At 46.1% G+C, this 25,062-nt stretch overlaps 6 protein-coding genes across 6 annotated transcripts; 5 read left to right on the top strand and 1 right to left on the bottom strand.

The window, feature by feature from the left end:
* Positions 1 to 432: 432 nt before the first annotated feature.
* Positions 433 to 1,448, bottom strand: set5_3 (SET domain-containing protein; the record flags this gene model as incomplete). Its single annotated transcript, XM_031145918.1, has 2 exons — positions 433 to 1,298; positions 1,394 to 1,448. 2 exons carry the CDS (start codon positions 1,446 to 1,448, stop codon positions 433 to 435), a joined length of 921 nt encoding a protein of 306 aa, XP_031008458.1.
* Positions 1,449 to 3,457: 2,009 nt separating this feature from the next.
* Positions 3,458 to 4,275, top strand: LHYA1_G000928 (uncharacterized protein; the record flags this gene model as incomplete). The annotated part of the gene is made up of 2 exons (XM_031145917.1): positions 3,458 to 3,672; positions 3,738 to 4,275. 2 exons carry the CDS (start codon positions 3,458 to 3,460, stop codon positions 4,273 to 4,275), a joined length of 753 nt encoding a protein of 250 aa, XP_031008459.1.
* A 2,280-nt stretch (positions 4,276 to 6,555) lies between these two features.
* LHYA1_G000927 (uncharacterized protein) lies at positions 6,556 to 7,212 on the top strand (the record flags this gene model as incomplete). Its single annotated transcript, XM_031145916.1, has 2 exons — positions 6,556 to 6,591; positions 6,754 to 7,212. 2 exons carry the CDS (start codon positions 6,556 to 6,558, stop codon positions 7,210 to 7,212), a joined length of 495 nt encoding a protein of 164 aa, XP_031008460.1.
* Positions 7,213 to 7,742: 530 nt separating this feature from the next.
* On the top strand, positions 7,743 to 18,966 carry LHYA1_G000926 (uncharacterized protein; the record flags this gene model as incomplete). The annotated part of the gene is made up of 14 exons (XM_031145915.1): positions 7,743 to 9,150; positions 9,248 to 10,217; positions 10,378 to 11,818; positions 11,939 to 12,174; positions 12,277 to 12,493; positions 12,574 to 12,809; positions 12,916 to 14,719; positions 14,869 to 14,941; positions 14,993 to 16,635; positions 16,804 to 17,014; positions 17,073 to 17,293; positions 17,465 to 17,939; positions 18,034 to 18,153; positions 18,266 to 18,966. 14 exons carry the CDS (start codon positions 7,743 to 7,745, stop codon positions 18,964 to 18,966), a joined length of 9,756 nt encoding a protein of 3,251 aa, XP_031008461.1.
* Positions 18,967 to 19,718: 752 nt separating this feature from the next.
* On the top strand, positions 19,719 to 20,977 carry eglD_1 (Endo-beta-1,4-glucanase D; the record flags this gene model as incomplete). Its single annotated transcript, XM_031145914.1, has 7 exons — positions 19,719 to 19,815; positions 19,869 to 19,930; positions 20,103 to 20,234; positions 20,294 to 20,396; positions 20,455 to 20,705; positions 20,754 to 20,834; positions 20,897 to 20,977. Coding segments are annotated over 7 exons (807 nt in total), but the record flags the coding sequence as incomplete, so codon positions are not given.
* Positions 20,978 to 23,356: 2,379 nt separating this feature from the next.
* Positions 23,357 to 24,566, top strand: egl2 (Endoglucanase EG-II; the record flags this gene model as incomplete). The annotated part of the gene is made up of 4 exons (XM_031145913.1): positions 23,357 to 23,453; positions 23,481 to 24,008; positions 24,061 to 24,367; positions 24,425 to 24,566. 4 exons carry the CDS (start codon positions 23,357 to 23,359, stop codon positions 24,564 to 24,566), a joined length of 1,074 nt encoding a protein of 357 aa, XP_031008463.1.
* Between the last annotated feature and the right edge of the window lie 496 nt (positions 24,567 to 25,062).

Below are 25,062 nucleotides of genomic sequence, written 5' to 3'. Positions count from 1 at the left end.
CGTGAACATTATGCATAGTTCATTCGTGGATAGTGATTTCCGAGTATTCGAAAGGTGGCAAGCGTGTCCATCTCCGCTCGTCCCTGATGACCCTCGACATCTTCTTCAAATGCTCCATCTCCTGCCGGGAAAACGTCACCCTCCTATTGAAGTTTGGAGGAGCCGTCGTGATAGGTGGTGGGTATTCTGGGAAGAATGGTTTCGATAGAGTTGATGTCGATTGTGATACAGCAAGTGAAAATCAAGGGCTCGTATCTTGGGACTGTTTGGGGGTTCTGATATCTCCTTTCTTTTGTGGCTGCGAGATGCATCAAGCCTCATATCGGTCTTGTGCTTCTAATGAAGCAAGCAGATGTTGGATTCCGTGAAATGATAGATGGCAAGACTAAGGGCAAAGTCGTCATAACTGTGTGGTGTAGATTAAGACTACTCTCAAGTGTTGAGATTTTCCAGGTATTCCATCGCTTTGAGAGCTTCTTCGGAGCCTCGTTCGGCCAATTGTAGCATCTCCAATTCTTTCATAGCCCACTCTCTGGCTTCCCGCAGATGGCCTGCTTGCTGGTTAAAAACTGCAGCAAAGTGGTAGGCCTGCGCCAGATAATCTGGCAAACCCTCTGCTAAGAGCATGTTGACAAGATTAATAGACTTGCTGATTCGCTTCTCCTTGATGGAGAGCTTCTTGGTGGGAGAAAACTGCTTCTGCTCCAAATAATCTAGCGCATCTGACATCCTGACTCGCCGTTTGTCGCCCTCCGTCGACTTGCAGGCCGAACAGTCACAAGTGAAACCATACTGCTTAAGCCTGTGCTGTCGAGCCATGGTAGTTTTGAGGAGCGGAATGTAGGAGACGGTAATCTCTTCATCCTTCTCGATATCGCGCGAGGTATACATGATTCGTCTCCTCGTTTTTACGCTCCACCAGTTCAAAGTGTTGGGCTTACAAGAGTGATTGATTCGCGCAATTTTCGGGAATATTCCAACGTGTTCATCGTCCATGGTGTAAGCATTAGTCGTAAAGATAGTCATTAGTAAATTCGAATTTCCTTCCGAAGGATGGAATTCATGCAGGTTGAGATACTCTTCTTTTTGATCCGGCGACAGGCTTTCAAATCCGGCCTCGATGCTAGCAATCATATGCTCAATTTTGAACCCTTGACCTGGAAACATCTCGGTCGGCAAAGGAACCGAGAAAGCTGGCTTTTCTATGAGAATTGGAGTGCCCCGTTTAAGATGATGCTTTGCAAATACGCCGAGACCTTTGCCAGGAGCTGGCCGAACGTCGTACACAGGAACTGAAGCTGCAATAAGTCAATCTATGACCATGAATATGGCATAGGCTCGGGGAATTGCAGATGCTCTCTTTGTTAGGTCATGTGCGTCGAATTTTGCGTACCTTGAGCCATGTCTGCTGTTCCTTCTACCATGGCGGGTTCGCCAAATTCTGCCATGCTATCGGAAAAGTTCTATAATCATATAAGTGAGCTGAAGATAATAGCTGCGTGCAGTAGGTACCAAGTCATTATCGCTGTTGTTGACACAATTCGAAGCAGGTTGGAGAAGATCAGACCCGCCAACGCCTTGCAGGGCCCCGATAATCTCCTGGGAACACACTCCATCGTACGCACTAGTATAGCCAAGGAGTACCGCGAGAAGATATATAACTTGAAAACGAGCGCTCAAAACCAACTTGTGAGCCGCCATCACGCAGCAGGAAACGCGTCGCTGTAAGAAAAACGCTGACCGAGAGGGATTGACGCAGGTTCTACCGAGAAAGATCTATCTGCGCAATCAATAATGGATTATGATTTATGATGAGGTATGCGAATGCAAATGTAAATGAAAGTAATGATAGTTATCTTGAAGAAATATCTCTTCTCCCTGAATTCAGGAGTCAGGGGTGATGAAACAGGAGAAGTCGCGCATATGTAATAGGTCACGACTCATGGTGCCATATTTCCCTCATCGATCCAACCTATTCTCCAGCCAGGAAGTTACGGATGGTTGATGTATTCGCGAATGCAATGGCGTTGGACTTGTGAATTATGGAAGTTAGCAAATTACTGTCACGAAGTGAGCGGTTGCCCATGGTCAATTCTGTCCAGGGGGTTGGAGTATAGCGTACGTCACGTGCAATATACTGGAAATTATTTGAGAACGCAGGTAGTATGATGCTTGCAAGTTTGCTATGGGATGATCTATGAAGAGCAGAAATCACAGTCGAGTTTTGTGGAAGAAGGTCATGCTGCACACATCCCAGGGTTTCGGTAGCTGACACGTGACCAACAATATATCTACGGCCCTGAAGCGCCGCCTCCACCGATTCTTTTCCAAGTCCTCCCTTTTTCAATCCACTGAGCAGAAAACTATGGAACCGTCTATAGATACATTGTAAATGCTAGCTAAGTATGTACTAATAGCGAAGTTCACAGGGCTAGCCCTTAACCAACAACGCAGGAGTAGCAACCCAATGTTATTCTCGACGGCGTAGTACCGGTATGTCTTCACCCGATCAAACTTCAACCGCAGCGGAAAATTCTAGTGGCTGTGGCAGTGGCTGCTCTGCCGCGTTTGATCCTACTGTAAAGGTTTCTACCCCCTATTTCGCCAATTAGGGGCACCTAACCGAAAGCGAGAGTTCGCGTTCGCAATTCGCCTCATCTGGAGACTTGTCTGACCACATGAAATCTCCAGCCTTGTTTCGCCTTATCACATGGTTTTCATAGCCTCATCTCTGTATCTCTACTTTGGACCTTTCTCAAACGCTCCATCTCTCTTTGTAGTATGTGCCACAGGGTAAATTGTTTCCGGCTACGTATAGCCTCACCCCTCATCCCGTCTTACTTGCAGTTGTAACATCTTACAGAGGCACCGCTCATGCTTTTGCAGACTTTTGTCTACTGTCCATCCTTAGATTACGGTACGCAGCTCTCAAGTCAGCCATCCAAGCTTGTTTGAAGGAGATGTTCATTTGCTCCCAGAGTGTGGCCGTTTTGCATGAAAAATGTTAGCCACGATGCCATTCCATGATCTGCCAGTGCAGAATAAGTTGCCGGAAGAGGAAGTAAGCTCGAGTACATGCTTTGCCGACAGCAACGTACCATAGATTTTGGAGCGTGTTGCTCCTGGTTGTCATCACTTTGACTCCTTTTTGTTTTGAGTGTCTTGGTATGTTGCATTTGAATGCTATTTCGCGACAATGCTGCATAGCTTGATGTTTATGGTTCCCGAGTTCGTTCAAATCGAAGAGTATGATATATGTGGAGGGATCCATTGAAGAAGTATATATTGTGGCTTCTCCTCTAGAATTGAAACCATCATCCACAGCTCAACATTCCAGCTTCAGCTTCACAGTGCTTTATTCCTTCTTTCACTTTCCTTCTTCAGTTTCCTTGATACAATCATTGCAACCTTACAATCTATTTTAAGACTTCAGTCAACTATCACACATTCCCTCAAAATGTCTTTCAAAGCTGCAGCCGTCATTCTCCTTTCTCTCGCCTCGACCTCCTTGGCAGCTCCTTTTTCCAATGGCACAAGTACCACAAGCTCCATAGCTGCTTCTGGTACCGGCGCCTCTCTTGCAGCTACCGGTAAACCCACCACCTTTACAGGAGATGGAACCCCAGGCGCTGGATGGCCAACTGAGGACAAATGGGCCACCTATTCCGCAATGTAAGAGAACCACCCCCATCTTCCCCCTTTCCAAGTCACTGTCTCCAGTATTAACGGAAATTCAGTCTCGCCGCCAACCAAAAAGTTCTATCTTCATCCTGTACCCAGTTTAACAAGACGAACAACACCCCCGGTGAGATCAAGGACATCGACACATCCATCCAATCAGTCGCCAACACCACTGGTGTCGACCCCCGCTTCATCCTCGCAGTCGTCATGCAAGAGTCCAAAGGCTGCGTCCGAGTCCATGACACCCTCTCACCTCCACCGGCGCAGATCCGCAACCCTGGCCTGATGCAGGATCACAACGGAACCAACAGCTGCGCCAACACTACCGTTCCCTGCCCTCCCGCTACCATCACGGGGATGATCATGGATGGCACCAACGGCACCGTTGGTCTTGTTGGCGGCGGTGATGGAATCAAGCAGACTCTTGCTCAAGCAATCACGGAAGGTGGCAAGGATGCCCAAGCGACCTATATCGCAGCCAGAATCTACAACTCCGGCTCTTATACTTTCGGAACGGATCTTGGTGGTGGTCAAGCTGCTACCTCATCTTATGCTTCGGATATCGCGAACAGATTGTTGGGTCTTTCTTTCTGATTGATTTTTGAAAACTTGTAGCATTAGGGGGGTTTTAGCGAGACGGGAGCGAAGCAGGCTTGCATTGCAATTTTCTTTTTGTCTTAGATTTCCGACTTTTGGGTTTGTTCGAGCTCGTGGGATCCTGTACTTTATTTCCTTTTCGGTTTCTGGTGTTCACTGACTGCATGTAACAACATTTTATAGAGTTAGAAAGAGAATCAATTGGCGTCTGTTTGACAATGCGTTTTAGCTGACATTTCCAAGAGATGTGCATATAGTATCGAAGCCCAAATATCTGGGTAATCTCCTGGTTCGAACGAGTTCCGTTTCTATTGATCGCGTATGAAACTACTACGAACCATATGTATTCTCCTTCCTGGCGCAAACTTCAATACCCTCTTCCCTTACCTATCAAGCGAATGCAAACAATTCCAATAAGAAGTAAAGTGAAACATGCAAAAAGTAGTAATATAGAACTTCACTCGAGGACGAGGAACATCAAACATTGATGATATCCTGACGGTTCAGATTGCTGGCTATTCATCTGAGAACCCCCATCCTCTTCAGGCTCTGTTTTCCCTAATTTAATCTCCCTTAACCTGCTCCAATTTCAACTGCTCCATCTCCATCTGTTCCATCTCCAACTCTTCCCAGTCCAAGTCATCCTTATCCATCTCCGGCTCCGTAGACTGCGCTAGAAACTGCTCAATTGCTGTAGACACAACCACCTGTGGCTCAATACTAATCTCCATCTCGCCACCCACCACCTCCAAGAATTTCACATGCGCATCCAAAATCATATCTCCCCGCTCATACTGATACCCATCCCTCATCAACTCCTCCACCTGCCCCACCACGCCCCTCCCCGCCTTGCTAATCGCCCACTCCAGACCCCGGCTCCGATCCCTGCCCCCAACCGCTGTACGATAAATCTCCGCCACAACCAGCATCCACTCAAACGCCTCGTTCCGTTCCTCCGACCACGACGTCGGGCTCGCGTTGTACAAGCGGCTGAGTATCCTGATAGCGTCCGCGGCATTCCGGTGCGTGTCGATGCCCAGAAGCGCGAGCAGGAGGAGCAGCTGCGCGAGGATGTAGTCTGGGAGGTTGGCCATCTTCGTGGCAGAGCTGGCTAGCATGAGCGCTGCGCTGAATTCGCGCTTTCGGTAGACTTGTGAGATCTTGTGTGCTGGTCAGTGGCTGGTCTGCCAGAGAGTGTTGTTACTACCGTACTTACCTCTTCTAGTTTCCGCAGGTAGAGCCAGCCAATTGCTTCCACTTCAAATGAGACCTTTGTGGGTCGGGTTATCGATGGCAGTAGCTCATTTGATTGAAGGAGCGTTGGTGGTAGCATTACTGCGATTATTGATACAATACGAATATTTTTGGTGGTGTGGAGCAATGGGTGTTGTGCAATTGAAGTTGAAGGCAATGGAGGTATTATGTAGATTTGATCTATCAAGGAGATCGCCTTGACCAGAGGCCTCTCCAGAATCAATTCACTTGAATGAAGCTCGATGTGAATTGGGGCACTAGATTGCAAATTTCAAATATCGTCTCGACATCCAATTCACATAGTATGCCTTGTCCCTGCTGCATCGGACTAACTTTGAGGGAATTCAAACATAACAAGCAGACGCGATACCCGAGTCACCGACGATCAAGTAAACAAGTATAGAAATAGATCAAAACCATAACGCCAAGGAGCTTCCCGACTTCAAGCCCCGCTCGAGAGTCAGCTTTCTGCACTAGGAGTACTCGCTGAAAGCATTGAAGACATGGACGACTCACAGTATTCTCCACTGATAACATGCATTTGTGAAACCAGAACTCGTACTGCCCATCGCCGGGTTTTCACAGCACTCCCACACTTCGCCAACCTTACTCAACCATCAATGAGAACACACTCAACCCCCTCTATATCACCGGTTAGTGATCGAGCTTCTTTTCAGAGAGAGGCAGGGCATGAAACTTATAATTTGAGGGAAGTTGTAAAACCATAGTGTGCCTACCTTTGTTTTGGAAATTATGCGGGGACAAAGAATAGGGGTTCGGCAATTAGCGCGATTCGAGGGGCGAGGCGGTTCTCGAAGTGCACACAACGCTTTATTACCTACTCACACACGGCCAGCCGAGTCTCGGCCGAAAATAGAACCTCGGAGTTACTACTTATGGAATGATTATTGTAAAACGGTTTTCATTTTTCGGTAAGGTGCTTGAAGTTGTAGCCCTAGGGTACTTGTTACAGCCCAATAACACTTCAAGGCTGCTATCCTAGCACTGATGTATTTGTATAGTATGCTTTTAGCACCGGTATCACTGCGCAACTACGGAGTAAGCATCCTCCAGTTAGGAGCAAAAGTAGGTATATAGCTATGTCTCCCGGTTGATTATCCTGCAGATTACTCTTCATCTTCCAGCAACGTCCTTCAGTACATTCTTCAACTACATATACATATATATCAGCATAAATTGCCAACCAACTTATTGCTAAAGCGCCCAGCCTCAACTCCAATACCTCCCAGAATGACTTATACAATCGTCGCCTACCTAGCCCGCAAACCTAGCATGACCCCCGCCGAATTCCGCAACTACTACGAAAACACACACATGCCCCTCCTCATCTCCCTCACCGGCTCCGTCTTCCCCAAGACCCACAAACGCTACTACCTGCCGCGCACGACCAAAGACCCATCATCCCCAGACACCACGAACGCAAACCACGCCGTCACGGTCTACGAGGGCATAGCTGAGGACTTTGATTACGATGCGTATGCGGAGCTGGAGTTTGAGAGTATTGAGAAGTTTGCGGCTTTTGGACAGAGGTTGGCGGAGGTGGCAGCGGCGGAGGATGGGGCTTTTCATGCGGATGAGTTGGCGTTCTTGGATTTGAGTAAGAGGAGGTGTGTTGTGGTTGATGGGCCGGTTGCTACGGTTACGCCGAGTGAGATCTGATAGCGTAGCGTCCGATGCAGATGATTTGGTGTCGGGAATGGTTGTGAGCTTTATGTATAGACATCCAATCTAGAGCCTCTCTCTCCGCGCATCCTCCAAGACGGGGCGGCGTGCCAGTTTCTCCTCTCATTTCCATCTATCAACCTGCTCCTTGTGACTTGGGAACAGGCTGGTATTGTAGCCTTTAAAATTAATAAGACTGACAATTTGGTAGTTCTGGTAGTCTAGGCTTCGATTTCGACTGGCTGATGTATCTTTCTCTGTTTGTCTCTGTCGGTTGCCGGCTGCAGCGTTTCATGATTTAATTAGCATTGCAATTTTCCCTGAATTTTTCAAGATAGCACGATGTATCATGCCGATTATACTGCTGCACATAGGCATTTCTAGTCGCATTTGACTCGAGGTACCGCTTCCCGATGGGGCGATAGCGCGAAGTTGGTCAGGTTAGAATTCAATTCATCGCCATGGGTTTTTCTATCTAACTTTTTGACATTCTTTTATGTTCTAGTAAAAGTTGAAACATTTTCGTGATGGCTTCCAGACCTGCCCAATCGACAGCGACGATGCTAGAGTCACTCGTACATCATATCGCCCTGCCACCTCAGCTACCCCAGCAACAAGAGCGTGTGTCAACGTTGAACAAGATCCAAGACGTTCTACTCGATCATCTTCTCGCAGCTACCAATATTTTGGACGCACTGCACCTTGGTACCCCATGGCACTGTATCCGCCGATCTATCCAAACTTGTAAAACCATCAACTCGGGTGGGACAATTAACAAGACCGCTCTCCTTGCTGCGTTCCGAGAGCTAGAAAATGGGAGTGATGAGGTCCTTATCCTACATGTTGCTGAACAGAATGCCGCAGTTCTGATTCGACGAGAGTACGCCTTCCATCACCACTCTCCCCCACCCACCTCTCATCAAAGTGGTCCTAACATCATCTTCAGTTCTGTCAAACGCGACAACGTCATATTTGAGGCCTTCGAAACCTCCCCCCTCTCAGATAAAGTCCTTGCTGCCAAGGGGCCACTAGAATGGGACTTCCCAGGCTGTGCAGTGACCCTACCCCTTTCGACTTTTTCCATCCCCGCCTTCCAGAATGAGCTTGCTGTTTTTCTCTCACAAGCCAGCACGGAATCAATAAAGCGCTTTGCAGCCCGGGCAAACAAAGCTGGAGTTTCCGTTTTCGAGAGTCGAGATACTGTGAATCCAGAACTGGTTACTTCGATGCTAATGACCCTACTTGAAGCCAATGGCGCGCGTTCGTTCCCTTCACTTCTACGCAAACATGTCCGAGATGATGTCTGCTGGTCTGAGGGAGCCCAGAAGCCTTGGAGGAGGTGTCCCTTTTGGCTGGTAGTGCGCGTTGCGATACAGCGACACCTCTCAACGCTCATTGGTGATGAAGCTGGCCGACTACAGTACAAGCTTTTGATGTGTCAAGTACTTGCAGACCTGTTAGAAGAGGGTTCGGGAAAACAGCTCGATATAGAACTGCTGTCATTTCTGAACAGCAAACTTTGCCGTCGCATTGCCAAGCTCGAGGTTGACAAGCAGAGAGCCCATACGAAGATTCAAGCAGTCTACGAGTCCATGTTCTCAGCACTCCAGCCATTTTTCGAAAAGGTCACCACTATTGCAGTTAGCCAAATAGAGACTGCATGGTCAGGCTTCAAAAAAGATAACCAGCGGCCAATATTAACCTTTCCACGCCGCTCTGACCCACGACACCTCCGGCTAAGTCTTCTGAACTCTGCAAATCACATTGATGGGACTCTATCAGCTTGGATATATGATCATCAAAGACTTCACTCCACCACGGCTCGCACGCAACCAATTCCTGAGGTTTTATCCGCGATTAACATAGAACGTCAAGCCTTTGTTGATCGCTACTCCTCGCTCTCGGACATGGAGATCAACATGGAGCACATATCTGGTAAGTCAAACGAAGTCAAGAATATCTCGCGGCTACTGGGTCATTTTCATGTTTAGCTTCCGTTTGAAGAATATGCAAACTAATACCCTATTCTTAGCAGAACCCACCCCAACGACAGAAGCCGACTGTCAGGATCGATGCATCTCCCTCACTAAGCACATCGAGGAGTACCTAATCGCTGTCGGAAATGCGTACGTCGGTAATCCCGAACAGAATAGCATAATGCTATTAACGATCATGGAGCTCTGGGTCTCAATGGAGAAATGTGCTCTACAGCTTTTCGTCCTCTTGCGGGACTTCAATCCAGTATTCCCCCCAGGAATCATAGATGTTTTACATATATCTAGTCCGAAAGATATGCGCCGTCTCCAAAATATTCGATCATATCTTAAAGACAGGCAAGCGTCTTGCTCGGGAAGATTCACCATCTTTAGTAGCCCAATCAGAGGCTGTTTCGGAGAACGATACTTTGAAGAGTCTAAAGACTCATTGGAGTTGAAAGAACTCTTTCGTCAGATTGAAGATCGAGCCGAAGAGGAGCGTCAAGAAAAGCAGCAAGAATGGCAGTCAAAATCTACTGATTACGAACGACTCGTCCGTGCCGCTGCCGAAAGTACACATGTGAAAGAAGAAAACTATTACGGGGAGCCTGAGGAAACTTGCGTTCGAAATTGTCAAAAATGTTTGCTTGACCAAAATGCTCTTCGTCTCAGCATCAGTGTCCACGAGCATCCGTTACCATCTGATCAAGTGGAGGCGAAAGTTACTGTTTTCGAGCTAAATTGTCCAGAAGCTTTCGCAGCCTATCGGGAAGCAACGTGGAGAATTATCAGTTCCCTAAGTGCCCCATCTCCAATGGAACAATTTCCTCCTAAACTTCTGCTCGCCAAATACCCTGGTTTTAGGGACTTCTTACAAAACAGCCTATGCAGCTTCACGCTGGCGTCTACCAAGAAGTCATTCGTCGTCACACATTACAGAACCATTGGGTTTCCCGTGAGCCTCGAAGATGTTTGTGTTCCGAACGGATTACGGTTTGAGTATTATGATCAACTAAACCAAGTATGGTATGTTACTTCCTCACGCTATTTATTCAATTGTACGGCAATATTCGGGAGGTGAATCCTCTTTTAAAATGTCTTAGAAACTTCAAGACGACAAAAGCTACTCCCGAATTTCCAAATCCTATGAAATCTTAACCAAACAATACTGACAGCGAACTTTTAGGCCTGGCCGCCAGACTCTAAGACCGACGTTTGCCCACCATTGTCGGTTGATTATTCCAACAAGCTCACCCTTCTCAAGGCTCCTGTTATCGACAGATTTCAATTCGGACTCGGATGGACCATCAAGTTATGCGACTATCGCAAGCCAGAGTAGATGCCCGCCAGGAGTCAATGTCCATGAGTTCACGGCTTACCAAGCTCTTTTCTCTGGAAAGACTCGTCGGTGGCCTCAAATCTTGATGGAGCTTGGGGCATCGAATCTAAATTTTAGTACGGAAGCAACAGCATTACTGCTTTGCCATCTGGCATTGCAGATTGGGCCTGCCCCTGATGACAATCATCTAGGTTCGGTGCATACATTCTTCAACGACGAGATCTTCTGTGCAAACCTGCTAAAGCAGCTCAACCTACGTTTAGATGGGATATCATCCAATTGGAGGGAGACAAATTGCATGGAGTCGATTATCACTCTAACCATTCGATTGAATTCGCTCGGCATCGGTTCAAAGGATGCATCAAAGCAGCTCTTAGAGAAGGTCCGAAATGTTACTTTCAAGTGGATTACTGAGCTTCGTTCCGAAGTTCGAGCTGCCACAAGTTTACAAGCATCTCTCAATCTGTCCACATATGCGTTGTGGGCGGCGTTGCTCTGCCGTAGAACGTTCGATCCATGTCTTGATTTTAACCATAGTCTAGATCCTAAAGCTCTTCAGTGTTACATTGAAAGTTCTATCACGATGCAAGATAACATTGCTTCAGATGCTACATCATTGCCAATCCTTCTCAGATTTTCATTGGTCCGAGATGTCAAGATAATTCACGGAATGCGGTACCTTCTTCGAAAGTCTCTTTTAGACAACCCGCAGAGTTTTATGTATGCTATCAAGACTGTCTGGCCGGACCTCGAGGATTTGTCATCTAAGAAAGTATCTCCATTTCTATTTCTGGAAGGTATCCATCAATGGTGGGTCGAAGTAACCATGGTTGCCACGCTTCACACCCTTCCACAAACCATACATTTTCATGTACTCAACGGCCACTTACTCGTTGACGGAAAACCAATTGGGAAGCTCCCGGCCAAATATACTACACACATCATCTTGACGGAACTTTTTGGCAATCAAAACCTACCTTCATATCCTTCGAATCTCCCTGGCATGAACTATACTCTTACCGCCGTGGAATATGGTCATCAGATCCATCTTGGGTTTCGAAATGATCATCTGGTTGTGAGAGCCCTACTAGGCAACAGAATTCTCGAGCTTCTTCCCCGTCAAATATTCTCCGGCCCTCAAAACTTCGATCTTCCCGCCTCATTGGTAGATAATTGTGTACATTGGCTCGATGTTCGTACAGGGAGTATTGAGATCAGGCAAAGACCTCATATTTGGATGACAAAGAAGCAAAGCAATTGGACTTTAGACTACCCCAATCGTCGAGCGGTAAGAGAGTCCTAATATTTTATACTTGCCATACTCTTCAAGACACCCTTATAATTTCTCACGGCTGTTGAGACATTGGGGTAGCTTGACTTTCTAGGGCTAACTTCTTGTTTTTCATAGTATCGCCGCGAATCCGCATTAATCGATCCTTATAGTCCTTTATTTAAGCTGTTTTCAAGAACATTTGAATTCTTCGAAGCTAGTCGGTTTTTGACAGTCGTCCAGCCGCCGTATTCTAGCGCTTTAGTTGTCGAACTTCGTCGCGTGGAGCTTGCATTTTTCGTGAACGAGAGAAATTGCCTGGAATCATCGCAGTTGAGGGCAGAGATAGATCCTGATCAAGATGCTGGTACTTGGTATGTTGTCGTCTCCAATATTGTTTCACAGATTCTGGATCATTACTATGCCTTCAAAAACATGCCAAGAGACAGAAGGCTAATTCTATAACTTCCCCGTAGGTATGGCCTTCAATCAAAGATCGTTTTGAGAGAGAAGATTCCGGGCTACAACTACTCTATTAGGGGGCGACAGCGCAGTCTAATTGTGCCTATCGGTCCTTTGATAAATTATAAGCGTCACGGAATACACATTGTGACCCGGGTAGAAAGCAGCGAGGGGTATTATGCTAGATACACGATCAACAAACCCCTGGGGCGTCTTGATTGCCCTGCAGAGGTAAGACTATTCCCAATCCTTTAAAACGCCATTCCTCCTCCAGCCTGGCATACCTGAAGCTAACTCTTCGTCCCTCACAGCCACGACTTCTGTACTTTAAATCACTTTGCCACGCATATACATCATTCATTCTTCCTGACTCTCTCACTGGTCGTACGGGGACAGAGGAAGCCTTGCATTGTCTGGCTGGGGGTTTGTTTCAGCCTTGGACACCCCTCAAGGAATGGCACGTCCAAGTGCTGAACCAACTAGCTTCTCTCACTCCTCGCAGAGAATACTATCCCCTCGGTCATAAGGTTATGCAGAAGACCTTCTGGTAAGTCGAGCGTTAACCATATAATGCGAGTTCTTGTAGTGTCTACGAGCTCGGCTCTCTCTCCTTGGAAGTTTTATACAAAGTTTATACTAATTCGATTGGATAGGAACCCATTACTGACGTCAAATGTTCAACATGATGGACTCAGAGCTGCCGTCGAGTCTATATTCTCAAAATCCAATCAATTATTAACATTCGCTTCGGAGAAGTTGGAGGCTTGCGCTCTTGAGCCGGGTGGAGACGACCATCTGACCACGAGGAGTCATCTTCGACGAGAGACTTACCAGCGCTCGAATTTCGACTCAAATCCTTCCCAGGTATCTCAATATATGTCGTACGCCGCACGAGATGTCTGGCGTACTAGCCAGAGAAGATCAAATGTGGTTGAATCCGCAAATTTGATTCTCAATTGGTCATCGAAAATGAGAACAACAAAAGATTTAGCCGGTATTCTTCAATCCTGGCCTAAAATTGGCGGCTACAACGGGGAGGCGGAAAAGATTCTGCTCAGCAATCTTCTTGGTCTGGACTTTGCCCCTGAATGGGGATCATTTGTCAATCTTTGCCGAAATTCGAGCTCGGATGATGTGTATCGACTCATGTTTTTGTTCTCTGTCATTTCTTTCCGCCAAGACGCTGATATGGATACCATACGCATCCTGCTAGCTTTCGCAATCATAGAAGATTTGAAGGGCTTGACACCACCAACATGGCCATTATATGAAAAATTCAGACACAACCAAGTTCCACGAATGGATTATATCCAGCCAATGATGGAGCAATACCTTGTACCCTACAAGGGCGACGAACTATACAATCTAGGGTTTAACCTCTCCGCCAAACTACAAAAAAAGTACAAGGCACTGGAACGTGCACATAAGCAGCAGCAAGAAATAGATATGAGACAACTGGGAGACTTTCTCTTGAAACAATGGCCTTGCCTTGAGCCATCTATCAAAGGCTTCACGGCCTCAGTCTTAATCGACGTTGCTCAGGCATTAGATGTCATTCGTCCCGCGTGGTTGTGTCTCTTCCAGAACTTTGAACTCTCCCTTCACATTTCCCAAGTTCAGGATGTATTGGATAGGCATTACATCGATGATAAAGGCAGAAATACTCAGGCCGAGGTTCAGGAACAGGCAATTTATTCTATACGCTATCGAGGAGGAGAGTTCCCAACATTGTCTCAGCTACTCAGCAAGACAGGCCCAGCTTTACCCCCAATCACCCGTATAGGCAAGCCAAAGGCTCTGAAGAAAGAGGGTTCTTTACTGAAAGACTATGGCAAGACCATAAATAGAAGCACCCTGAGTTCACGAGCCGGGAATTCGAACCTCAAAGAGTTGAGTGATGAACACAATACACCTGAGAGTCAAGAACTACAAGCTATCATCGAACATGTCGTTAAGTCAGAGTCGAACGTTCGACAACAGTACGGCAAGGATTTAACCCAAAGTCTCAAAGCTCTAGGCAATCTCAAACGCGAATTAACAAAGCAGAGTATACCCAGTGCCATGACTCTCGCTGACCAAATATCGGCCGCCCAAAAGATTGTCTCCCAACATTTTACTTGTCTTTCCAATTCATTCGAGGAGGGTGATACGTGCGCCCACTGGCTTCGTAGGGGAGGTTTATGGCCTGTCATAACTCCTGTATCGGTCTTGGAAACCTTGCGATCTACTTTGCAGGTATCTTTTGGGACCAACATGAAAGAGTATATTGTTCTATATGCATTGTCCCTCACAAACCTCCAACGGCTTATCAGGATGGAAGAAGCTTCACTAAATAAGAATGAGCAGCGACTGATTGAGGAGCAAAATTGTCGACCGCATAGTAACTGGGCTCCAATCGATCGTCTAGACTGGTTGCTTCTTGAGCTAGATTCTAATATTCTTATTAGACCTGGTCAGGTAAGCAACTTTCACAAGCGTTTTTTCTCTTGTAGTCCATATTTGGGAGTTTTATATCCTTCTATATGACTTGAGAATTCTGAGGCGTTATCAAGGACGCCCGATCCCGACCGAATATTCAACCAGGAAATGCTGACTCGAACTCACAGGTCGATGTAGCTCTGGCTACAATATCACCAGCGTCTAAAGCAAATTCTGTATTACAGATGAACATGGGTCAAGGTCGGTGGGGCTCTTTAGAGTTAAATGTCCTATACTAACCCGGTGCCTTAGGCAAAACATCTTGCATTATGCCGATGGCTGCTGCTGTCTTAGGAGATGGGAAACATTTGCTGAGAGTGGTGGTTCCAAAAGCTCTGCTTTTGCAGACAGCGCAGCTCCTACATGCCCGCCTTGGAGGCTTGCTTGGCCGAGAGCTCAGGCACATTCCATTCTCGCGGAAAACTTCGACGGACCAACGAACGATTCAATTATTTGAGCAGATCCATAGGGACATTCAAAAATCGTGCGGGGTTATGCTTGCACTTCCTGAACATCTGCTGTCTTTTAAACTCTCTGGTCTGCAGCGGCTCTCGGATAGTCTCATTCCCGAAGCGAAGACAATGGTCAATGTTCAGAGTTATCTCAATCGTGTTTCTCGAGACATATTAGACGAAGCAGATTACATTCTCGCGATTCGGACGCAGCTTATCTATCCCTCAGGCTCACAAAAGACGGTTGACGGTCACCCGCATCGCTGGGAAACAATCGAGGCTTTATTGAAGATTGTAGAGTCCAATATTTTCAATTTACGAAAGAAGTTTCCTCAGAGTATTGAGGTAGTCCAAAGCACACAGGGTCGATTTCCAGTGGTGTACTTCCTTCGTAAAGATGTGGAGGACGCCCTGATGTCCAGACTCGTGGATGAGATTTACCGAGGCCGGACATCGATCTTACCTGAAGACCTGTCAAAATCGGATCGCCTTGCCATCAGAGACTTCATCTCGATGCCAAATGTTGGGCTGGGTGTACGCCAACATATCAATCGATTGCTACCCGAAAAGCCAGCCGTGAAGCAAGTGGTTCATCTGTTGCGAGGCCTTTTAGTTCATCGGATCCTTCTGATGACCTTGAAAAAACGTTGGAACGTGCAATATGGATTGCATCCAGCAAGAGACCCAATGGCAGTGCCTTACCATGCCAAAGGAACCCCCAGCGATCAGGCCGAATGGGGTCACCCTGACGTTGCAATATTGCTCACGTGCCTATCATTTTACCATGGCGGGCTCAATATCCCTCAGCTTCGACAGACCTTGGAGCATGTATTAAAAAGTGATGATCCTTCTCAAGTTTATGATAGCCTCTCCCTGAGTTCCAGCCTTCCTGATTCTTTGAGGGACTGGGGCTCAATCAATATTGATGATGAGGCGCAGATTCTAGAAATTTGGACGCATATTCGCTACGGAGTCATCGTTGCCGACTACTTCTTGAATAATTTTGTCTTTCCTCAACATGCAAAGCAATTCCAACTGAAGTTGCAAGCTTCGGGATGGGATATTCCGCTTTTCCCCGACCAAAGTTTTGCAACTGCGGTCGAAAAGTCTCGTGGAAGTAATTCATTACAGCTTCCACTGACGACCGGGTTCAGCGGGACCAATGACTCTAAGAGAATGCTGCCCTTGACAATCAAGCAACAAGATCTCGGTGGGCTTGCATATACGAATGCTGAAGTTTTGACATATCTTTTGCAACGACGAAATCGGCAGTATGCTCTAGCGGCGGATCATCAAGGAAAGCGTCTATCTGAGCGAGGTTTGCTTCAAAGAATCAGCAATATGCATATTCGAGTATTCATCGATGCGGGGGCTCAGATTCTGGAAATGGACAACTTCAATCTTGCGAAAACATGGCTCGAAATCTTCACTGGAGCTCCTGCGGTAAGTCATTACTAGATTGAACCCTCTCTGCTTATTAGACATGTTTTGAGAGTTGCAAGCACGTTCTCAGCTCTTATTCCATAAATGACTCACGAATACCGAGTTGTTTTCCCTTGATTTGTCAAAAAGCAGTCGAAGAAATATTGCTAATTATCTATACTGTTACAGGCCGTATATTTCAGAGACAACACGCCAATGGTTCTATACCGTCATGGAAGTCAAATTCCACTTCTTGCATCGTCTTATGCAAACGATCTTGGCAAGGCATTGGTGTATCTCGATCAAGCCCACACTAGAGGCACAGATTTGAAAATGCCGGCGAGCGCAGCTGGGGCTCTAACACTTGGTTTAGACCAAAGCAAGGATCATACCGTTCAAGGTTGGTGTTCTCCGTGCATTAATTAGTAAAAAATCGAAGAATCTGACTTGTGAAACAGCTGCAATGAGATTGCGACAGCTTGGTACAACCCAGTCCATTGTCTGGTTTGCGCCACCAGAGGTTCACCAGAGTATCTTAGACGTCCGTCAAAAGATGTCAGGGGACCCAATTACCTCATACGATGTCGTCCATTGGCTTCTAGAGCAGACATGTGTTCAAATAGAACAACTGCAGCCGCTTTATATCTCGCAGGGTAACGACTTCTGCCGCCGCGCCCAAGTGAGTCATCTTTCCCAAGCAAATAATGGCTTTCTAGTATATTCGGAAGACATAATTACATTTCTGTTGAGCTGTATGATGTCTCAAAATCCGAGACCTTTTGATTTCATTCCTGGTGTAGTTTCGGCTTACCTCTAAAGAAGATTGCTAACTTTCTTACCCTGATTGTAGGCTGCATTGAAGGACGCAGAATTTCTCGTTGATGAGGAGCAACGCGAGAGCTATCTAGCAACTTTGAGGCAATATGAACAGCAGACGCTAGAACAGCTGTACGGCGTGAATCAGAAGGCGAAACGATCGGCTCCTAGTACAAATACATTGACTGGAGTTTTAGCTGCCTTTGATAAGGAGCTCAAGTTCCAGAGAAAGAGCTTCCAGGATACCGGGCACGCCGTTCATGGTTCTGCCTTGCAAGAGGTCGAACAAGAGAGAGAGGTAGCGTTCGAGGTCGAAAATGTCCGCCAAGTCCAGAAACCAGTTCACTTCCAGCCATTTTCATTCCCTGGCCTTCATCGCGATCTTGCCAACTTTGTGAAGACTGGCAGAATGGCTGCGGATTCGGCAGCTTATGATGATGCATTTAAGCTTCTCCAGCGAACTACCGTTGGACGTAAGCATCGAGTCAACAGCGACGGAACAGCGTATAGTAAGTTTTTTCATAAAACTGTTCCAATACTTGTAGCATATTATAAACTCCAAAGTACTCTAAGTCTGACAGCTAACGTCTCATTTTTGCATAGAGCTTTACGTATCAACCGAGTTCACAAAGACTGTCAGGTTGCCAACCGATCGGTCGTTTGATAATTTCCAACGCCAACCAAACTGGATTTTGTGGAGTACCATTTCAGAAATAGCACTAGGTAAGATATCTTTGACTGTGCATCTTCTAAATCGAAATCACCCACAGTTCATAAATGACGAATACGTTTGGACTCATCTGAAGATACAAAGCTAACTTGAATCTCGTCATAGTCATCATTCCGGAAGAGGCCGAGCATATCATTCCCATTCTCCTTCACGCCCAAGAACCGCCAACCTATCTTCTCACCTATGCCGCGCCCGTCACCCGCAAGATGCTTCTACATTTCAATGACCTGAAGTTCTATTCAATTCCGAATCTCCCCTCCACCTGGGAAGCACCTCTCTGGCTCAAGGTCGAATTAGGTCTATTTGCCGGGCGACTCTATTTCGACTATAGCGAGTATGCTTTCTTGTGCGAATTTCTAGGTGTCAAGGAGTCTGCCGTAAGTCTAGAGGAGGTAGACGACGATTTTGAGCTGGGTCCACCAGCGCTTGATGGTGTTGTTGAAGAGGAAGTTGTCGCCAAATCGCAAGAATCAAAAGTCTTCGCTCGGAAGCCATTGACATTCCTCCACGAGTGGTTGGCGATACGCAGAAAAGGACAAGACTTCTCATCCTCTCCAATGGGCCAAGTTTGTCAAGGAAAGCCCTTGACGAGCGATCATACCTTCTTCATAAAGCCTGAGGCTACTCGGATCAGCAGAAACACTGAGCATACAAGAGTCAAACGTTTAGTACCAGACGCTCCGGAAGAGGACGATGTTGAGGATGATATTTATGATGAGGACGCGTTCAGTAAGATCAGACCCGGTGAGATTGATACTTTCGATGATGCGGCACTGAAGGACGACTCATCTTCGGAGAGCGATTAAAGTCATGTGAGGGCTGGCATGAGGGATATGACTTGTATAGAGTAAAACATCGGCCGAGAAGAATGTCCCTGCTCTGTGAGAGATTATGGCGTAGAAAACGAATGAAAAAAAAAAATCTATATCTTTATTTGCTTTCCCTACGGAATTATTCGATTTGCGAGATATTATACCTTACTGCTTGATCTATTTGGAAATTGTACAAGGATCCGGTGAAACCCTCATGGATCTCCGACAGCATGGCACCCTCGCTACCAAGGGACAGTCTTGAATGACACGGAACAAATTAATTTGCGGGCGCTTCCAACCCCACATTTTCCAACTTTATCTCATGCAATATGGGTAATTTATTTCAACCAGGCCTAGATGAATAGCAGAATGACAGCTGACAGCTACACACAACGTCGGCATAGCATTCGGAGGGTCAACATCCGTTGCCGCATACCGTAGTGACTGGATGCAATTGGATCAAGTTGGTCAAACTGACACTGTCTTTCCCATCCTGATCACCTGAATTACCAAATATTGGCTCTTAATCGTGCCGAGTTTCCAAGCAGAATTTGGTCACCCCGTCTCAATATATTTTTTGATGTAAGGCTAGGAGTCCGGTTGGCGGAATTAATGTTCATCTATTGAATGACTGTTCTGCATCCAATTTAAGCTTCCCAGAGAACTTGCATATATAGCAAGATCTACAAGCTTTTCTTCACCGCTTCTCCATTCTATTTTGATTTCACACTGCTGTAGCTATCACTATGAAATTCCAAAACTCATTTCCAATCACTGCGCTCCTCGGAGTTGTTTCTTCTCATACTATTTTCACTCAGCTAACTTCTGGAGGAACTACAAATGGTATTTTCATTAACACAACGCGACTTCCCTCGCATGTTGACTCAGATTTACAGGTATTGGAGTTGGAATAAGGGAGCCTACATATGACGGCGTGAGAATTTCTCCCTCGTGCTATGTGTGTGTACTGAGACGTCCACTCTCTGTAGCCAATTCAAGATGTGACTTCCAGTGACATTGTTGTACGTATTTTTCAGTCTTCTGGAAGACCCGTTGGCGATTAGGCTCGGCTCTGCTCATCTGAGTCGACTTTTTTCATAATTCGCGGATATTTTCTGACGCATGCATAGTGTAACGGCGGACCAAATCCCACTACAGCCTCGAGTTCAGTCATCGATGTAGCAGCTGGTTCATCTGTCAGCGCTCGCTGGAGACATACCCAAACGAGTGGCTCCGACGATGTTATTGATGCTAGCCACAAGGTGAGCCTTCCCACAAAGTCCGACAAATTGCAAAGGTTGTCAATCATAACACCACTCAGGGCCCAGTCATGGCCTACCTGAAAAAAGTCAGCAATGCTACCTCAGATACTGGAATCGGGGATGGATGGTTTAAGATCTCTGAAGCTGGCCTTAACACTGGCAGTATGTAATATCCACTCTGCACTTCCACAAGCAAGAACTAACGATTGTTGTTTTGAAGCCGGGACATGGGCAACAGATGACCTGGTACGTGTTGTCACGTCTGCCCAGCACCATGCTCCTCCTGACACGCACAGATCACCGCACTCGGAGAACAAGCCATTCCAATCCCTTCTTGCATTGCCTCCGGGCAATACCTATTACGCGCTGAGCTCATCGCGCTCCACGCAGGTCAATTGCCCCAGCCCCTTTTGGTACCCATATACTAAAAGCCAGCAGCGTCGTCTTCAGGCGGAGCTCAATTCTACGTACGTCTCGATCGCTCCTCCAAAGTGAAACTGCTCGCTGATGTCCCTGTAGTTGGAATGTGCACAGATTAACATCACCGGCGGCTCGGGTTCCAAGACCCCAGCTACAGTCAGCTTCCCAGGAGCTTACGCGGTATTTGATCTCTCTCTTCTTTCCGCCGCTGCTGCTGTGACCATGTATGCTGATTTGAACAGGCTACTGATCCGGGAATCTTGATTAATATCTATCAGACTCTTACGAGCTACACTATCCCAGGTATGATATATGACAAATTTGGTATGATATTGCTGACAATAGTGTAGGTCCCGCTACATTCACTTGCTAAGAGATGATCGTAGAAAGGCAGTCTGAAAGTTGGACGATCATTCCTTCGTATTGAGGCCTCTTGGTTATTCAGGCTCTTTGCAGTTGGATGTGAGTCATGTGGGCAGCTTAGGATAGGGATATGATATCTTACTGGAGCTTGTATGGACTTTATTGTATTGGCAATAGGGATGTAGCTATTATTTTTTAGGAGCCACTTCATCTGTTCGAAGATAAATAGTGGAAGACATACCAATACTTACAATGTGACGATTCCGCCAAGTCGAGAAATCAGGAACAATAAGGTGATGGGTGGAATTTGCTGTCTGTCGAACGGAACGCTTTTCAATTCCTGCTTAATCGTGAGTCGGAAATCCTATACCGTACTGCCTTCAATGGTAGGGTACCTAGGTCTCCAGCACTTATCCGGCTCAGCGACTGTCGATTCCCGGCGATAGAGTGAAGGCTGATACCGGTAGATTGAAAACTCACGGTACATCGGACCGACTTTTGTTAATATGGAGATCCAGGGGGTAATATACCCCACCCTACCTTGTCTGAAGCGAAACCTTGCATACCCTTCTCGGAATACTTTAAATTTCTATAAATATCTCTATAGACCTCATCTAACTCTATTTCTTTCTTTAAATGATTCTACGTCTATAATAGTCAGTCTTCCTTCTTAGCTCGCTTTGCTCACAGTTAGCGAAAGCGAATGTCCTGTCCTATGCAAGCGAATGTCCTACGCTAAAAACTTCACCAAAATTGCAATAATATAAGTCTAAAAATATAGGTTAAAAGCATTATAACTCCACTACACTATAGATGCACTATAAAATAAATTATATAAGGCATCTCTATATATAACAGGTGATATAACTAATTATAGTAAAAATTATTAGGGCTACATAGCTTAAAAGTCATAAAAAGTGGTATTTTAGAGTATTTTTTAGGTAAGGAAGTCTTAAAAATAGGCGTAAAAAAGGCTATATCGTAATTTTAGTAAGGAAACCTATACAAATTGGGACGTGGGATATTCGCTTGCACAGGACATTCGCTTTCGCTAACTATAAGCAAAGCGAGCCAAGAAGGAAGACCGACTATTAGACTACTGCTTTGTCCGGATCCGATAAGACTGAAAGAATGGAAGCGGTTGAATCCTTTTGCTTGCAGATCTTCCTTCCCTAGGTATTTCCATGTTGTTTGTGGCTACACTAGCTGTATTTCCGGCTTTCCAGCTTCCTTTACATTGCAGACCTTTTATATGCCGTGCAAATTTTGCAACATAGCTACAGGTGGAGTGAGATGGAAGGTACGTTACACAGAAAACAGTCTTTCGATATTCAGCTCTGCAAACAATGTAAATTCACGGACTTGGAATGTCTAAAAATCCATGCCACTCATACAATATTGGCCTATTAAAAGGCTGCTTAGCAGCCTTTACAGTGGGCAGGTCCAGCATTTATGTATAGTACGAGTCGTATTGTACGACTTGTTTGAGAGGTAATCCTTACTCGGCCTAACTTATATACAAGTCCGGAAATCCTTTCCGTATGTGGTAAATGTGGCCTGTTTAAGCTTCTGACGCGTACCTCGTAATTTAGATGTGATTCCTTATTACTTCGTATTCCCCTACGATCGCACCCCACACGCTGGCCGCGTAATACCCGTTAAGCTTGTTTTAGATGACCAATCAGGTAATAGTTTATAATTTCTTGAAACAGCAATGGTCGCAGTATACTGTATATGGGTCTATACCCGTAAAATACCTTTCTAGGTAGGTACTTCGTACTTCGTCACATCGTACTCCCGTAATTGGTAGAATTAGGGGCAGAGCCTCAGATAACGCCACTGTAGTCTAGGTACTTACTTTGTACAGTAAAACAAGGTCACTCTTTCTTATTGGTCAGTAAAATTAGGGTTGGCATCGCATCCTCCACACGCCTATCTGAAACAACCACAAATGTGAGGAAATCCGATGAGGCTCTTATATTGATTATGTTTTTGGAATAAATTCCTCATACATTATATCAGCATCAAGAAACTAAGTGTTGTAGGTGAGCAGAACGATATTCGTTCACACGGTTCGTAAATCTTGACTTTGATCGAACTCCGGAGATTTATCAAAGCATGTGGTGGGCAGGCAGGCAGGCAGGGGTTCCCCGTCATCTCATCCTTCGCTCATTCTTGCGCTTCTAGGTCAGCAACGTTCCTCCTTGGTGGAACCATCTCTTTCTATAAGAATATGTCATTTGTTGTTACCGTTCTTCATTAAAATCACATTCTTTTCACCACATTCTTTTCAATTCCTTCATTATTCAATTTCTATTGTTGCTTTCATTTGATATAAAATGAAGTCGTCTTTGATTTCCAGTATTGTGCTAGCTAGCCAGGTCTTCGCGCTCCCAACCACTACATCAGTCAGGGCGAATACAGCCGTCAAATACGGTGAGTCTTAAACACGGAAGTAAATAGTACCATTTTGCTCACTCTCAACAGCTGGGGTGAATATTGCCGGCTTTGACTTCGGCGTTCTTACCGATGGCAGCCAGACTGTGTCGGACGTATATCCACCACTCTCAGCCCTCGGAGGACCTGATGGAGCTGGACAAATGAGCCACTTCGTCAAGGACGACAATCTGAATATCTTCCGACTCCCAGTCGGCTGGGAATATCTCACAAACTACAATATCGGAACATTCGACACTACGAAGCTAGCAAATTACGATCAACTTGTCCAAGCTTGTCTGAGCACCGGAGCTACCTGCATAATTGATATTCACAATTATGCTAGATGGTATGGAGGAATCATTGGACAAGGCGGGCCTTCTAATGCGTCTTTCGTGCAATTGTGGACTCAGCTTGCAACGAAGTACAAGGCTTCAACCAATATCGCTTTCGGGGTGATGAACGAGCCGCATGATTTGGATATCAACATCTGGGCAAGTACCGTTCAAATGGTCGTCACGGCTATTCGCACTGCTGGAGCTACGAGCCAAATGAGTATGTACTACCATGATCAAGGCAGACCCGAGACCTGACTAACGAAAGATAGTTTTACTACCTGGAACTGGCTACACCTCGGCTGGATCGTTCATTGATAATGGTTCGGGGGCCGCGCTTTCCAAAGTCAAGAATCTAGACGGCAGCACCACGAACCTAATCTTTGACGTTCACCAATACCTCGACTATGACTACTCGGGAACACACACCGAGTGTGTGACTGACAACATCTCCAGTGCTTGGCAGCCCCTTGCAACATGGCTGCGAGCGAACAAGCGACAGGCGTTGAACACCGAGACCGGTGGAGGAAACACAGCTTCTTGTGAACAATATCTATGCTCAGCAATCAATTTCATGAAGTGAGAAATCCATTCTAGACGTGAGATGAGATTGCCCAACACTAACTGTTATCGCAGTTCGAACACGGATGTCTTCTTGGGATATGTCGCGTGGTCAGCGGGATCATTCGACTCTACTTACGAATTGGATTTGACTCCAACCCTGAGTGGCAGCACTTGGACAGACACTGCCTTGATGAAAGCTTGTATTGCCCGATAATACACTAAAAACAAAGGCTCTGGGAGCATTCTTTTCATAACCCGATGCTGGACGTGCTCATTTTGTCCCCTTTTAACTTATAAACTATACATATTCGATTCTCAAACCAGAATAAGCTTCATCTAAATTCCTTATTCTTGACAGTACTGTGGTGGGTGTCCTGTGATGAGATCCTGCGATTAAACTAGAACCCCAACTCAAGTGACTTCATGATTTGAACCTCGTATATTGTTTCGAATTTCGCGTTTGGTAGCTCGTAACCGTGGCTTGAACGCTGACCCGCATTTCTTTTTGGTTGAGTCCAGTTGCCATTGGCGACAATCCAATGTCTATGTTCCACACGGTCCAATCCAGATTTTGAGTTGATGACAAAAGATGAGTAGGGGTCCAGGAATTGACCACAGCTCAATCTCGATATCTCGACGACGGGCTAAACCATCTGAGTGACCCAGTGGCGACCGTCAGCGCTGTGATTAATAAGGCAGACTCTTGTCTA

The sequence above is a fragment of the Lachnellula hyalina genome, assembly GCF_007821495.1.
Source record: "Lachnellula hyalina strain CBS 185.66 chromosome Unknown contig00015, whole genome shotgun sequence".
NCBI lineage: Eukaryota > Fungi > Ascomycota > Leotiomycetes > Helotiales > Lachnaceae > Lachnellula > Lachnellula hyalina.
Note: the sequence above shows the minus strand (reverse complement) of the source record. Positions and strands in the feature narration are given on the sequence as shown.